Genomic DNA, 13504 nt, shown 5'->3' with positions numbered 1-13504 from the left:
AAAATAAGCCAATAATACAATTTAAAAATCTCACAAAAGAAAACAAACGTCATGGCATGTAAAGGTCAAGATCATGTTAGATCAAAAATAGTTATGAAAATAAAATAATAGAACAGATGACACAGCTGAATTATTTAGGCTGCATAATAACATATCTAAAAGATAAAGATATAGATGAAAAAATAAAGAAATTTCAGAAAATCTGTGGAATGATTAAAAGAACACTGAATAAAAAAAAAAAAAAAGATGAGAAACTCAACTAATGTAATGCCCACTCCCACTCTATTATATGGTTCAGAAATGTGGACTGTTAAAAAGAAAGAAGAAAGTAAAATACAAGCTGCAGAGATAAGATTTTTAAGTGCAATAAAAGGATGCACAAAATTGGAACATATAAGAAATAAAGACATCAGAAAAGAACTATTTGTAATGTAAATTAAAAGATCAAGGAATATAGAGAGAAATGGAAAGAACATCTATTTAGGATGGAAAGATATCGGCTACCAAACGAATTGGATAGATATAGACCAAAGGGAAAGAGAGTGAGAGAGAGGAAGACTAGTGGCAAGATGGAAAGATCAGTGAAATAGGAATGGGAAAATGCCTAATCCTTTTAAGAGAAAAAGATTTTTTTTTTTTTTTAATAGTTGGGAATTTTCTGATCTTCTATTGTTCTATTGATACTGTAGCAGCATTTTTTGAAATTGATTCATCATCATCAAATTCCTGACATGCACCCTTAAGGGGTGTACAGGATATGATAGTACTACATGAAAAATTTACATCATTCCTAACTTCCTATTATGCAACTTCCAGAATATCTAACCACCTTCCTGATATTTATTTTCTATGTTCTTGCCAAAGTCCTCCCATGACTTTTGTTTAGCTAGTTTTACACAGTGTTTAGCTTTCTTACATTTGTCTCTGTATTCTCTAAGAGCACAAGCTGACTTATTTGCCAGGAACTTTTGATATGCTTTCTTCTTTTCCTTCACTGCCACCATGGAGTTCTGATTTTTCTATCCGTGCAGACAACCTCACCACATACCTCTCTGGCTGAATTAATCAGGGTTTTCTTCAAGGCTTGCCACTGAATCTCCAAGGTTTGGTTCCTGTTCTCAAACTCTTTCAGTTTTTCTTCAATAATCTTTGTGTATTTTAGTCTACAGTTCACATCTGAGAGCTGCTCAACTTTTATTCGCTTTAAAACTTTCTTACATGTTATTGTTTTCAGTATGAAATTCAATTTTATCCTGCTTAAGACTAAATAGTGATCACTTCCAATTTCAAATCTTCTGTACACTCTGGTGTTCTGCACCAGGGAGAAACATCACTATCAACAGTAACATAGTCAATGAGACTTTTCTTATTCCTCGCCTCTTCTCTCCATGTGAATTTGTTCACATTTTTATGTTGGAACATGGTGTTAGTAATAATCAGTCCATGTGCTGAGCAGAAATCCAACAGGTGTTTGCCATTATTATTAGCTTTGCCCTTTTCTCCAAATTTTCCCAAAATATTTTTGTATGTCTGACAATCATTTCCTACTCTGCTATTTAGATCCCCAACATGGACCAACTTTTTCTTTTTCACTGTGTCAGTTGCTTTCTCTAAAGCATCAAAAAATTCCTCCACTTCTACCTTAGTAGAAAACCTTCTGTGGGAACATAGGCACAAATAAGTCTCATTGTCCAGTTCCCCATTCTCACATTTGCCCACATTACTCTACTCGAGACTGTCTGCCATTCAAGAAGATTAGCCTCATATTTTGTGTTGAATATTAGGCTACTCCATTTTTTCCTTGATTGTCATTGCCTGAATATAACATTTTATATTTATTGCTCAGAAAGAACTCACCAGTTTTTGTCTGTTTCAGTCACCCCTATTATGTCGATCTGGTACTTATCTAATTCCTCAGCTAGCTCCATTTCTTTGCCATTCAGGCTTCTTATGTTGATAGTACTGATCTTTAACTCTGGTGATGTTGAGTTGGGGTTTGTTTTCAGATTTGTTCCAGTAGCTGACTTTTCGCTGTTCACCTGGTTCCCTGGTGAAAACAACAGGGACCTTGTTTAACCGGGCGACACCCCATCCGGAATGAAATTTTGTCATCTTGTGCCATCATTTTGTATATTGGTTTAAGCCAATAAGAATACAATTTGGTCGGCTAAATTCCAAATTGCCAGCCCATCCTTGTTTGTTCAGTATCCAGGTAGATACCCAACAGGGTGCACCACAAGAAGGTGAGGATTGGACATTAAGTCAGAAGCGCTGGTCGGTTCTCTGCATTCCTTTAAAGGCTATGTGGAGGTCTACTCTCAGTTATACAGCTTTGACCCTTAAGCACCCCTGAAATTGATTCTTTTATTTTAATTTTATTTTGTGTTCCATTGTTGTTTTAATGAGTATGCCTATGATAATTTGGCAAAAGTTTTACAGCTAATAAATTTATTTCACATAAGTTTAAGTTTCCATCTTTAATTTTTTCTAAGTTGCTGGAGGTAATTGTGAGTGCATTAGCAGTGAAGGAATTTAAGGAGAAATATAATAGGCATTGCATAAATAATGGTTAGTGTGGGCTTTCTGTAGTGAGTCTTAGGATTCTGTGCAGCGGAAGGAATAATAATAACAATTATAAGTAATTTTCATGATTAGCATTTGGTTAGTGAACAGTTGTAATGAATTGTGTAAATTATAACACAATCAAATCACAAATATTTTCCTCTAAAAACATTTAAGATTGTGTAATGAAGTATAAGAATTATCGATTCCTTAGTTACAAAGACTTAAAATATTTCTATAATGTTTTGTAGTGACCAAATTTTAATTTGCATCTTCTCTAGACACTACCAAACATTGTACTAATGATATTCACAAACATTGTGTCTCCCTGGAATATGAATCTTAGAGAATGTTGGTTAGAAAGCTAGAATGCAATCTATGGCCAACCTGGCTAGCAGTTATTTAATCCGAAATTTATTTCATTTTGTCAACACAAATTACTGTATGGTTAAACGTGTGGAAGAACAGGAGAGTAAGACATGAGAGATTGAAGAGTGGGGTTATGATTGAAGAATTGAGCAGCATGAGTATAGAGAATAAGAGAACAGGTGTGCAAGACAAAAAGGGAAGGTGTTGACCTGGGATCAAGGGAAACAGTTGGATTTGAAGAAGGTTCTAAGATGAATAAGGAGAAAAAGAAATAGCTTCAGAAGCATGGAGAAGTCACATCAAATAAATGGTAACAGTGGAACTAGCAATAGATCCAGGAATAAGCTGCTGTGTTTGTATACAAACGCTAGAAATGTAAGAAACAAGGCAAATAAAATGGTTGCATTGATCGAGTCTGTTCACCCAAAAATTGTTGGAATAAGTGAGACATGGTTAGATGAGGATGACATCCTGACAGGAATAGAGATGGAAGGGTATGATATGTTTTGTGAGGATAGAAGGGGTAAAAAGGGAAGGGGAGTGCTATTGATGATAGAGAAAGAGTTATGTCCATACAAGGTAGAGATGCAAGAGGGAAATAGGGCCAGTGGTTTTGAGACAGTATGGTGTGAGATAGAGGTGAATAGAATGAAATACTTAGTCGGATATTGTTATAGACCTCATAATTTGGATTGTTGTGACTATGAAATGTATAATCAAATTAGCCAAGCAAATAAGAAAAGGGTGAACATTATGGGCAACTTTAATTATGGCAATATAGACTGGGATGATGAGATAGCAACTGGAAGTAAAGAAAATGAGTTTCTTGAGTTTTTGTTGGACAAGTGCCTCAGACAGTATGTAACAGAGGGCATGCGAGGATTGAGGGTCTTGGATTTGGTCATCTCATCAGAGGATGTAATTATAAATGAGGTGTCAGATTATCTCACCAATTGGTGAGAGTGACCATGAGGTGATTACCTGAGTGGTTGCCAGCAGTGTGAAGACCTCTGTGAGAAAAGGGTATATGTGTAACTACAAGGCTGGTGATTATGAGGAGCTCAGGAGATAGCTTGCAGGTATAGCATGGAATGAGGAGTTAACTGGAAAAGCGATCAATGCAGCTTGTGGGATATTCAAGAACTATCTAGTAGAAGCAATATCTAAATATATTCCAAGGGTCAGAAGGTTAAATAAAATAGGTGTGAAATGGATGAATGAAGCATGCGATACAGAGGAAAAGGCATTATAGAGGCAGCATAAGAGAAGTGGTAATAACCATTTCCAATTACAAAGACCAGGCAAGGAAGGTGACTTGGTTGGTAAGGGTAGCAAAAGTGAAGTATGAGCAGCATCTTGCTAATGAAGCCAAAAAGAATTCTAGAGAGTTCTTTCGATATGTAGCCAGCAAAATAAAATAAAATAATTATATTTACAGCTATTTTGCCTACTTCTGTTTAGGAGTGCACCTGTTTAAATGTCATTGGCTTTTTACTCACGGATTCTTAGGGCATTGTAGATGTATATTTACCAATAAATATATGTAGCATAAAGGAAGAGAAATTTACACAAACCTTTTCTGGGTGTTGTGGCTTTTCTTCTTTCTGTGATGTGCAAACTATTGCAGTAGTTTGCACATTGCAGAAAGAAGAAAAGCAACACCCAGAAAAGGTATGTGTAAATTTCTCTTCCTTTATGCTACATATATTTATTGGTAAATATACATCTACAATGCCCTAAGAATCCGTGAGTAAAAAGCCAATGACATTTAAACAAGGGCACTCCTAAACAGAAGCAGGCAAAATAGCCGTAAATATAATAGTTTGTTAAGAAGAGTAACATGGGAGTTTTCCCAGAAATAATATCCAAAATAAAATAAAAAGAATGACTATGGAAGAATGAAAATGGTATAAGAACAACTACTGCAGAAAATATAGCAGAGATAGTTAATGAGCAGTTCATGAAGGTCTTTCATTCTTGTGAATGACCTTTATATAGCTCATTCACAAGATGGGGAGGTTAGTTGATGATGGGGAGGAGAGACTGACTGTACGTGAGCAAGATGTATATGGGGAATTGAGTAAACTGGATGTTAATAAGGCTGTGGGACTTGATAATATTTCACCATGTATTCTGAAGGAATGTGCCAGGGAGTTGGTATATGCCTTGACTTATTTTTTTTAATATGAGTTTTGCACTGGATTGAATTCCAAGGGGGTGGAAGGAGGGCAAGATTGTGCTGCTTCATAAGGGAAGTGATAGAACTCAAGCATCAAATTATAGGTTAAGTTGTTAGGTCGGGTGTTTCGGTTAAGTTGTTGGAGAAGCTGGTGAGAACTATGATCTAGAATCGAGTTGACAACAATGGTATTATCTTTGATAGATTTTCTAAAAGGAGGTCATGTTTTAGTAGATTACTAAAACATGACCTCCTGGTGAAGGCTTCCTTGAACAAGGAGAGGGATACACAATAGTATACTTTGATTTTGCAAAGGCTTTTGATAGATTACTGCAATAAGCTGATAGTGAAAATAGAGTGAATGGGGTTGGATATTATATTAGTGCATTGGATCGGAGTCTGGCTATCTGATAGATATCAGCAACTTGTGTATGAGGGAGCAATATCCCAGAATGTCACTAGTGATGTGATGTGATGTGTCTCAGGGGTCTGTTTTAGAGCCATTGCTGGTTAACTTATATGTTAATGATATTGGCAAAGATTGGGATGGGGATATTCAGTTGTTTTCAGATAATGTAAAGTTAGGATGAACTATGAAGAGTAGAGAAGAAGTGGCCTTACAAGAAGACTTGCATAGATTGAGTGAATGGGGGTGCAAGTACAGTGTTGAAATTGGGGAAACAAAGATGGGATGTAGAATTTACATTTGGTGAGGATATATTGTTGGAAGTGGAGGAAAAGAGATTTTGGGATGATACTGGATAAGGATCTGAAATTTAGGGTACACACACATTGCCAAAATTGTGAGGACAACATAAAAAATATTCCGGGAATGATGCAGAGGACATTGACTTGTAGAAGTAAGGAGATTCTTGTTTCATTGTCTAATTCTCTGATTAGGCCACACAGCTCTCGTCACTTGGTTTTCAAAAGGATGAAAAGATGTTGGAAATGGTGCAGAGGCAGCTGATTAAGGTAGTTTTCTGATCTCTGGAATTTTGAATATGAAGAAAGTTGAGAAGATGCAATTTACAGAGTCTAGTGGATAGGAGGAAGAGGGTTGATATGATAGAGACCTACAAGTTAGTAAGGAGTTGTTATAGGATAAGTGTTGGAGAGGTTTTACAGAAAATAATGGGAAATCAAGGAAGAACTAGAGGTCATTCCTGGAAGCTGTATAAGGACGATGTGAGCAGTGGAGTAAGAACAAAGTTTTTTGCATGCAGAATTGTGATGATTGGAATGCCTTGCCTGAGAGGGTTGTGTCTGCAGAGAATTTGAGTGTGTTTAAGGCGCAGTATAATGAACTGTGTGTATGACAAAAGGACCTCCTAGAGGAGTCTTTGACTCCATCAGGTCTTGGGACAACAATAATAATAAAGCATTATACTAGACTAAAATAGATTACTTTTACATTTTGTTAGTTGAATTAAAAGATAAAGCTAATCATTAGTTCCTAGAAACAGTTGTTTTAAATTTATATTTTTGTTTGTTTCTTAGGATGGCAAAAGAATTGGATCCCATTTTGATTCCTTGCTTTTATATGGGAGTATAATGGTTTCTGATCTTAGTGAGGTATATTTGTAATAATATCATAAATACTTTGTTAAAAAATAAAATGAAATTGTTCAAAATAATTTTTTAAAACATTTTTCTGTAAACCAAGATGATGATCATAAGAATGAATGAATTATTGCATTAGAAGACGGGGAAAAAAAATCCTCAAAAGATATGAGAGACTTGTCTGGGATTTTAAATATTTAACTGTCATTTAGTAATTCAGATATTACTCCAAATGACAACTTTTTTTTTTCACATCACATAGATTTTCCACAATTAATTATATGGCCTTGGAATAGAAATAGTTAAAATAATGTATTTACTAAAATAAAGTGCCGAAAGGCTTCAGTTCGGCGATGCAAAATTATATTAACAAGTGGATAATAAATCCAGCATTATTTCAAAGCTAAATGTTCATACGAAACCATCAAAGTTTTGTATGAACTTTGACCAGAGAGCTTATGGGACACTTGCCGGCATTTATGAGTTGTCCTAGTGTGGACCTTATAGAAAACATGATTGCTTGCCCAAGTGTCCATATATTTGCCTTCTATCAGTCCATTTTGATAAGAGGTTTCACTGGCCTGACAGCTGTTTCAAACTGGTTGGTTCTCTTCAGAGACCAGGCAGAAACCTTAAGAGAGCAAAAACTCTCATTCATTACTAAGGAACTCGAAGTGTTAGAGAGGTGTATTTCTCGTAAGCAAACTCTCAGTTGATGCGTAAAGTATTTACTAAAATAAAGAGCCGAAAGGCTTCAGTTCGGTGATGCAAAATTATATAAATTAAGTGGATATTAAATCCAGCATTATTTCAAAGTTGAATGTAGGAACTGTTTTTGGCTTGTGCAAGTATATTAGAAGAGTTGAGAATTATGTATTGCAAAAGAGTCTAGCATGTTCACAGTAGAAGGAAATTGGTCAGTTTAATGAGAAATATAAATGATTGGCGACACTAGTATATATGGTCAGAGTATTGTTAGGACATGCTTTCCAAGTACTGTTTTTTGTTAGGGCATTGTTTTTTGTGCATTTAGTTTTCAGATTATGTCATCAAGAGCTTGTGCAAATAGCCCAGACATACTCTATTATATGCTAGTTAGCTAGAGAAAATGCAACAGTAAAACATAAACAGAATTTTCAAAAATATATATTATGTATGCTGAAAATTGAGGATTGTAGGCACCACATAAAATTGCCTCGTGTTAAACAGTTGAGGACAGGGACTGAAGTAAGGGAGGAGAGAAGAATATAGAGAACATTGCTGTTTTATCCTAATCAGTGTGAAAAACTTAATACATTTATTAAGTGATCAGACCTTAAAAAAATATTTGCAGTTATAAATTATAATCCGCCTCCTTTTATTTATTTATTTATTTGTTATTTTTTTTAAGACAACAGAAAGTCCATCATTGTCATTGAGATTAATCAGTTTAATAAGATAGGAATTTTATTTGATCCAATACTCATCATGGATTTTGTATTCCAGAAGCATGGAAAATTGTAGTTTCTAGCTACATCAAATTATTTTTAGTTCTCTTAAATGTTTTTAATCTTATAGTCCCTAATAGTGTTATGGTTTTAACATAGTATATATTCATCCTTGCACTTGGGCATGCAGCTATAATCATTTGCATTTGATTTCCTTCTGCTCTTTTAGTTTTTGCATTGATAATGATTTAAGATATGCAAAGCAAAATATCTATTATTAACTATTTTTAGTTAATTAAATTTTCCATTCTTTCTTTCTTGGTTCTTGAGTTGTGGAAGATCTGTAGGTCCTTGTAGGTATTAAGCTTGATATAATTCTTTTAACAGATTTAGAAGGTAATCACCTGTTTTGATTACAGTGTAAGTAATAAAAGTGAATATTATCTGTCTGAAATTGAGAGTGAACTACAACAATTCACACAGGAGTAAATTAAATTTAGTGAGAGGTTTATGTGTATCAAAGGATTCCATGCAGATCCAAGATCAATACTAGAAGCTCGTTTTTTAAGAAAGCAGGCATTATTAGTTCATAAGAAAAATACCACAAAATAGTAATTTAAAGAAAGAACAAGCTTTCATTTAAAAGTGTATTCTTTATCTTGTATAGAAGTCATGAGAACGGGTTTATACCATACTTTTTGCAGGAAGGCATAAATATATGTGAATTAAGCATGGAATTTGCTATGCGGAAAGATGGTCTGTTTCAAACTAGCAATAATTTTTACTTCCATCCCTGTTGCTCATTCTTTTCATGAGAGCCCTGGAGAACCTCAGTGTTGATAGGGGAATCTGAAGCCATCCACCATAACATGTAATGGACAACTAGACAGGAAATTGACATTCCATTTGCAAAGGATGGATGGTGGACCATAAAAAATCGTAATTTGATAAGTAGACCTTCTTTTGCCAGACCTGCCTTGGAGAAATATAGAGCAGTTATGCATTTTTCATCAAACCTTTCCATAAGTTTTGTTAATCAGTGACCAAAATGGATTTCTGCAGAATTCATTTTGGTGGTCAATGATTAACTGTACTCTTTGAGGAGGTAAAAATAAGGCAATTCAGTTGGAAGGATGGATGGTAGACCATGCTGATGACTCTGTTATTTTTGATAGAACTGATGTGAGTGCAGCGAGACAATAGTTTGATGTCTAGCTTTTATCTTCTTTGGAATGGGTTGGACATAGGTTTGCTTCTATGTCATATGGTAAATGGCAGACGAGTATGAAAGATTGTCAAGATTTTACAGGATGGACATTAATTCAAGAGTACATATTTTAAGTGCACTTGATAGGATACCATCAGTATTTTCTAAGCCATTCAGGATTCTTCTGATTCCTTTCTGACAAAAGACTGGAAGAGGTATTCATTGAGGTATGTATGATGAAGTCAGAGGTTAGCCTTGATGTGAAGATTAGAAAGCCAATCCATTTGAACAGGCAGCAAGTTTCTTGCACTTAGTCATCACAGAGTCTACCTGGATTTACTGATGGTCCTTTTTTTTTTTTGCAGCTTTGCTGTTGAGTGCTTCAGTATAGGCTCACTGGGATACTGGTGTTTTTTTGCAAGCTACTTGTGATGTACTTTTCTTTTCTGGGATTGCGTGGCACATCTGTTAGAAAACCAAGGTTTGAACATTGGTCAGGGGGTTTGAGTGGAATAGATTAATTCCTTCATTCCAGTAAGCATTATTTCAGTCATTCTGTTATAGCAAGTGTTTGAGTCAATAGAGCAATAATAGTAGTCATCCCAGCTAAAGGGGATTAAAAATTATGGAGGTCATCTCATTTTGTGCTATAGTAGTGCCAGACACAAGACTTTGGGTGGAAGAAATGTAGAGAAAACTTGGATCCATGAAAATTCATTGAATGCAGTTAATCAAAAGACGGTTTACCAAATGGCAATTCATTTAATGATACACCATTAAAAATGCATGTAATAAATGGTTCATTGAACAACAGTTTAACGATAGCAATCCATTGAAAAAGCAAATAATTGAATAAGCATTTCATCAAACAACAGTTCATTGTATAGCAGTTCATCATAAAAGCACCTGATTGAAAAAACGATTCACTGATTTTTGAAGAATTCCTTTCATAATTCAGCGAAAGAGTAATTTTCTTATAAAATATTGTTTTAACATTTTGGTAACAATACCTAATATTACCTAAGATGCAGACAACATAAGAAGGTGATCACTGAGACTTTTAATAATTATTTTGTTGTATTTCAGAACATCATTCTATAAGTGCATCTTCTTTTTCTTCTTCTTCATAGTGTGGATTTATCTCTGGACATTAGACTATTGTTCCATTGTGCTCATATCAGTTCAAAAAGAATGTTCAGTTCAGAATGTGCAAGGAGTGAAAAGTAGTGTGCAAAATATGAATGAGAGCATGCTGAAGGTAATGTGGATAATGAGATGACAGTAATGAGTGAAATAGTGTGCTTATGTGCATTTTTGTTCTTCACAGGACAAAAGTATGAAAGTGAGAGAAAATTACTGTAAGGTGAGGATATTGTGTGGAGATTCAATGAAAGGGGTGTACTTATGAGGAAGTGACCAAAGAATATTTCCCCGGTGTGACAATCAAGAAAGATGATATAGCAGGTGTTCGAGGACTTTACAAAGGGGGACAATGAAAGAGGTGATTCTTTTGGCTGGTGCTAATATTTTGAGAGCTGGGAAATATGCAATGAGAGAAGATACAAAATAGTTGCTGATAGAAGTGAAAAAGAAGTGAGAGAAAGAAAGAAAGTAAGGATTGCAGGGCTTGGTGCAACAGGAGTGAATTCAGAAGAAGGGCCATGATTATGATCGAGTCAAAGAGAAGATTGTTCAGGAATGGTGTGCAGTTTATAAATGTATGGAGTGAATTTGATGGATGAAAGGACCAGTATACTTGATGGACTGCATTTAAATGGTTTTGGAGTTAGGTGTTTGGAGAAAGTGTTGTTCAGTGAGAGGTTAGAAGCACAAACTCAGGAAAACTAGACATATTAGGAGGGTGTAGTCAAGTGTGAGTTCAGCCACTGACATGAGTGTGTGTGTGTGTGTGTGTGTGTGTGTGTGTGTAGGTGCTGGTCCTGAGCCCGGATAAATGGCAAGGGCTGACGTTAGGAAGGGCATCCGGTCATAAAACTTCACTGCCAGCTCTAGCTATGGTCAAATGAGTCGAAAAGAAAGTGATAGAAGGGCTAGGGTGTACCCCTTAAGCGACGTGCAGCCACATTGCCCTACAACTGCGAGAAGTGGACAAGGGCTACCACATCAAGGGCGGGTGCGTTTAAAGAAGTGAGCCCAACAGGTGGAGAGAATGTTGCGACTAGGAATGTTGAATGTTGGAAGCATGACTGGAAGGGGAAGAGTGGTGGCAGACATGATGAGGAAGAGGAAGTTGGACATTTTATGCATGCAGGAGACAAGGTGGAAGGGGGAAAAGGTGAAGAAATTAGAAGATCAGTATAAATTGTTCTACTCTAGAGTGAATAAAGAGGGAAGAAATGGTGTCGGAATTGTGGTGTGTGGCAGAATGAAGGGCGAAGTACTGGAAGTGGGTAGGAGGAATGACAGGATCATGCGAATGAAACTGGGTCTTGGAGAAGAGCAACTGGTTGTCTTGTGTGTATATGCTCCACAAGGTTGTCTGTACAGCAGAAGAGAAGGATGAATTCTGGAACATGCTAGATGAAGAAATGAGGGAACTTGAAGAAACGAGATGGCGATTGTCAGAGGAGACTTGAACGGACACATAGGGAGACAGAATAAGGACTGTGAAAGGGTGCATGGTGACCATGGAGTGGAAATGATGAACCAGGAAGGAGAGAGGATTTTGGACTTTGCAGTAGCATTTGATCTGGCAGTTGTGAACTCCTTTTTCTGTAAGAGCATTTGATAACATTCAGAAGTGGCAACAATAGTTCACAGATTGACTACATTTTGACTAGAAGAAAACATCTTAAGGTAGTAACAAATTGTAAGGTAATCCCAACAGATCAGGTGGTGCAGCAACACTGGCTGCTGTGTGCAGACTTTAAAATAAAGTCAAAGATAGGAACCTTTGGAAGCCATGAGAGGAAGAAAATTAAGTGGTTTTGCTTAAAAGAAGAGGGTGTGAGGTACCGTTTTAGGGAGAAGGTGTTAGAGAGGATTTCGGATGGACTAGAAAGTGTACAAGACTGGTGGAGACATAATTCCAAAGCAATTCTAAGCTCTGCAGTTGAGGTGCTTGGTGAATCATCCGGAAAGATTAGAGAACAGGAGGAGGGTTGGTGGTTGAATAATAATGTACAAGATACAGTGACGGCTAAGAGGAAGGCAGAGCAGAAGTGGGACGAGTCAAGAGTGGAAGAGGACAGAGAGAAAAAGAGAAGCCAAAAGATTTGTTGCACAGGTGAAGGCCATGGCATATCAAGACCTTTATGATCAATTAGAAACAAAGGAAGGACAGGGAAAGATTTATCGATTGGCAAAATTTAGAAATAAGGCATCAAAGGACATCATACATGTGAGGCAGATCAAAGACTGTGGAGGAAGGGTATTAAGGAAGGATGTGGATATAAGAAACAGATGGAGCATATACTTTGAAGGGCTTTTGAATGAAGAAAATGCAAGGATCACAGAGAAGATGGGGCACCTAATGAGGAGATGGTGCAGAAATTAGTAGAGTGGAAGTGAAGGAAGCCATAAAGAGGATGAAGATTGGAAAACGGTAGACCCTGACAGGACCCGGTCAGGGTCTACAGATTGGAAGGCACTAGGGGAAGAGGGAATTGACCTGCTGTGGGACCTGTTAATAAAAGTTTGTCGACAGGAAAATATACTTGAGGAAATCTATACAAATATACAAAAAATATACAAAGAAGCAATGGAGGGAGATGGTGGTGGAGGACTTGAGGATGAAGAACTTGGATGTGGCTACAGCCCAAGACAGAAGGTTATGGAAGAGACTCACCACAAACAGCGACCCTACTTAAGTGGGAAAAGCTGCAGAAGAAAAAGATTATGCAATGGTGAGTGCAGTTTTTTGAGGTATCAAATCTGAATGGGTTGGTAATGACATTACACAGGGTTTATTGAATTTCACACACTCATAGTTATTGCAATATATAAATTTGAATTTTTTCCCATTTTAGCCCTTAACATAGTTCCACTCAAAATTGGAACTTTTTTTGACAAGTTTTTGTGATGGTTGCAGATATCAAATCTGAGTACATTTCATCTCATAATAACTGGCATACAGATTGCACATAATAACAGTTATTATTATTGTTATTATTATTATTATTATTATTATTATTATTATTATTATTATTATTATTATGTGTTTAATTAAGAATGTAA

At 36.2% G+C, this 13504-nt stretch overlaps 1 protein-coding gene across 5 annotated transcripts in view; it reads left to right on the top strand.

Annotated features, from left to right (window-relative positions):
• The window catches only part of LOC150101564 (ciliated left-right organizer metallopeptidase-like), a 332876-nt gene that overhangs the window by 151204 nt on the left and 168168 nt on the right, over positions 1-13504 (top strand). For all 5 annotated transcript variants that reach the window (XM_090400565.1, XM_090400567.1, XM_090400566.1 and 2 more), the window contains exon 9: positions 6611-6685. In XM_090400565.1, coding sequence (XP_090256691.1) covers positions 6611-6685 — 75 coding nt within the window. The remainder of the gene's footprint in view (positions 1-6610; positions 6686-13504) is intronic.

This window comes from Typopeltis vanoorti, chromosome 11 (assembly GCF_054136105.1).
Source record: "Typopeltis vanoorti isolate ZY-2024b chromosome 11, IOZ_Tvanoo_1.0, whole genome shotgun sequence".
Taxonomy (NCBI): Eukaryota; Metazoa; Arthropoda; class Arachnida; order Uropygi; family Thelyphonidae; genus Typopeltis; species Typopeltis vanoorti.
The sequence above is the reverse complement of the archived record's forward strand: the minus strand, read 5'-3'. Positions and strand labels throughout refer to the sequence as shown.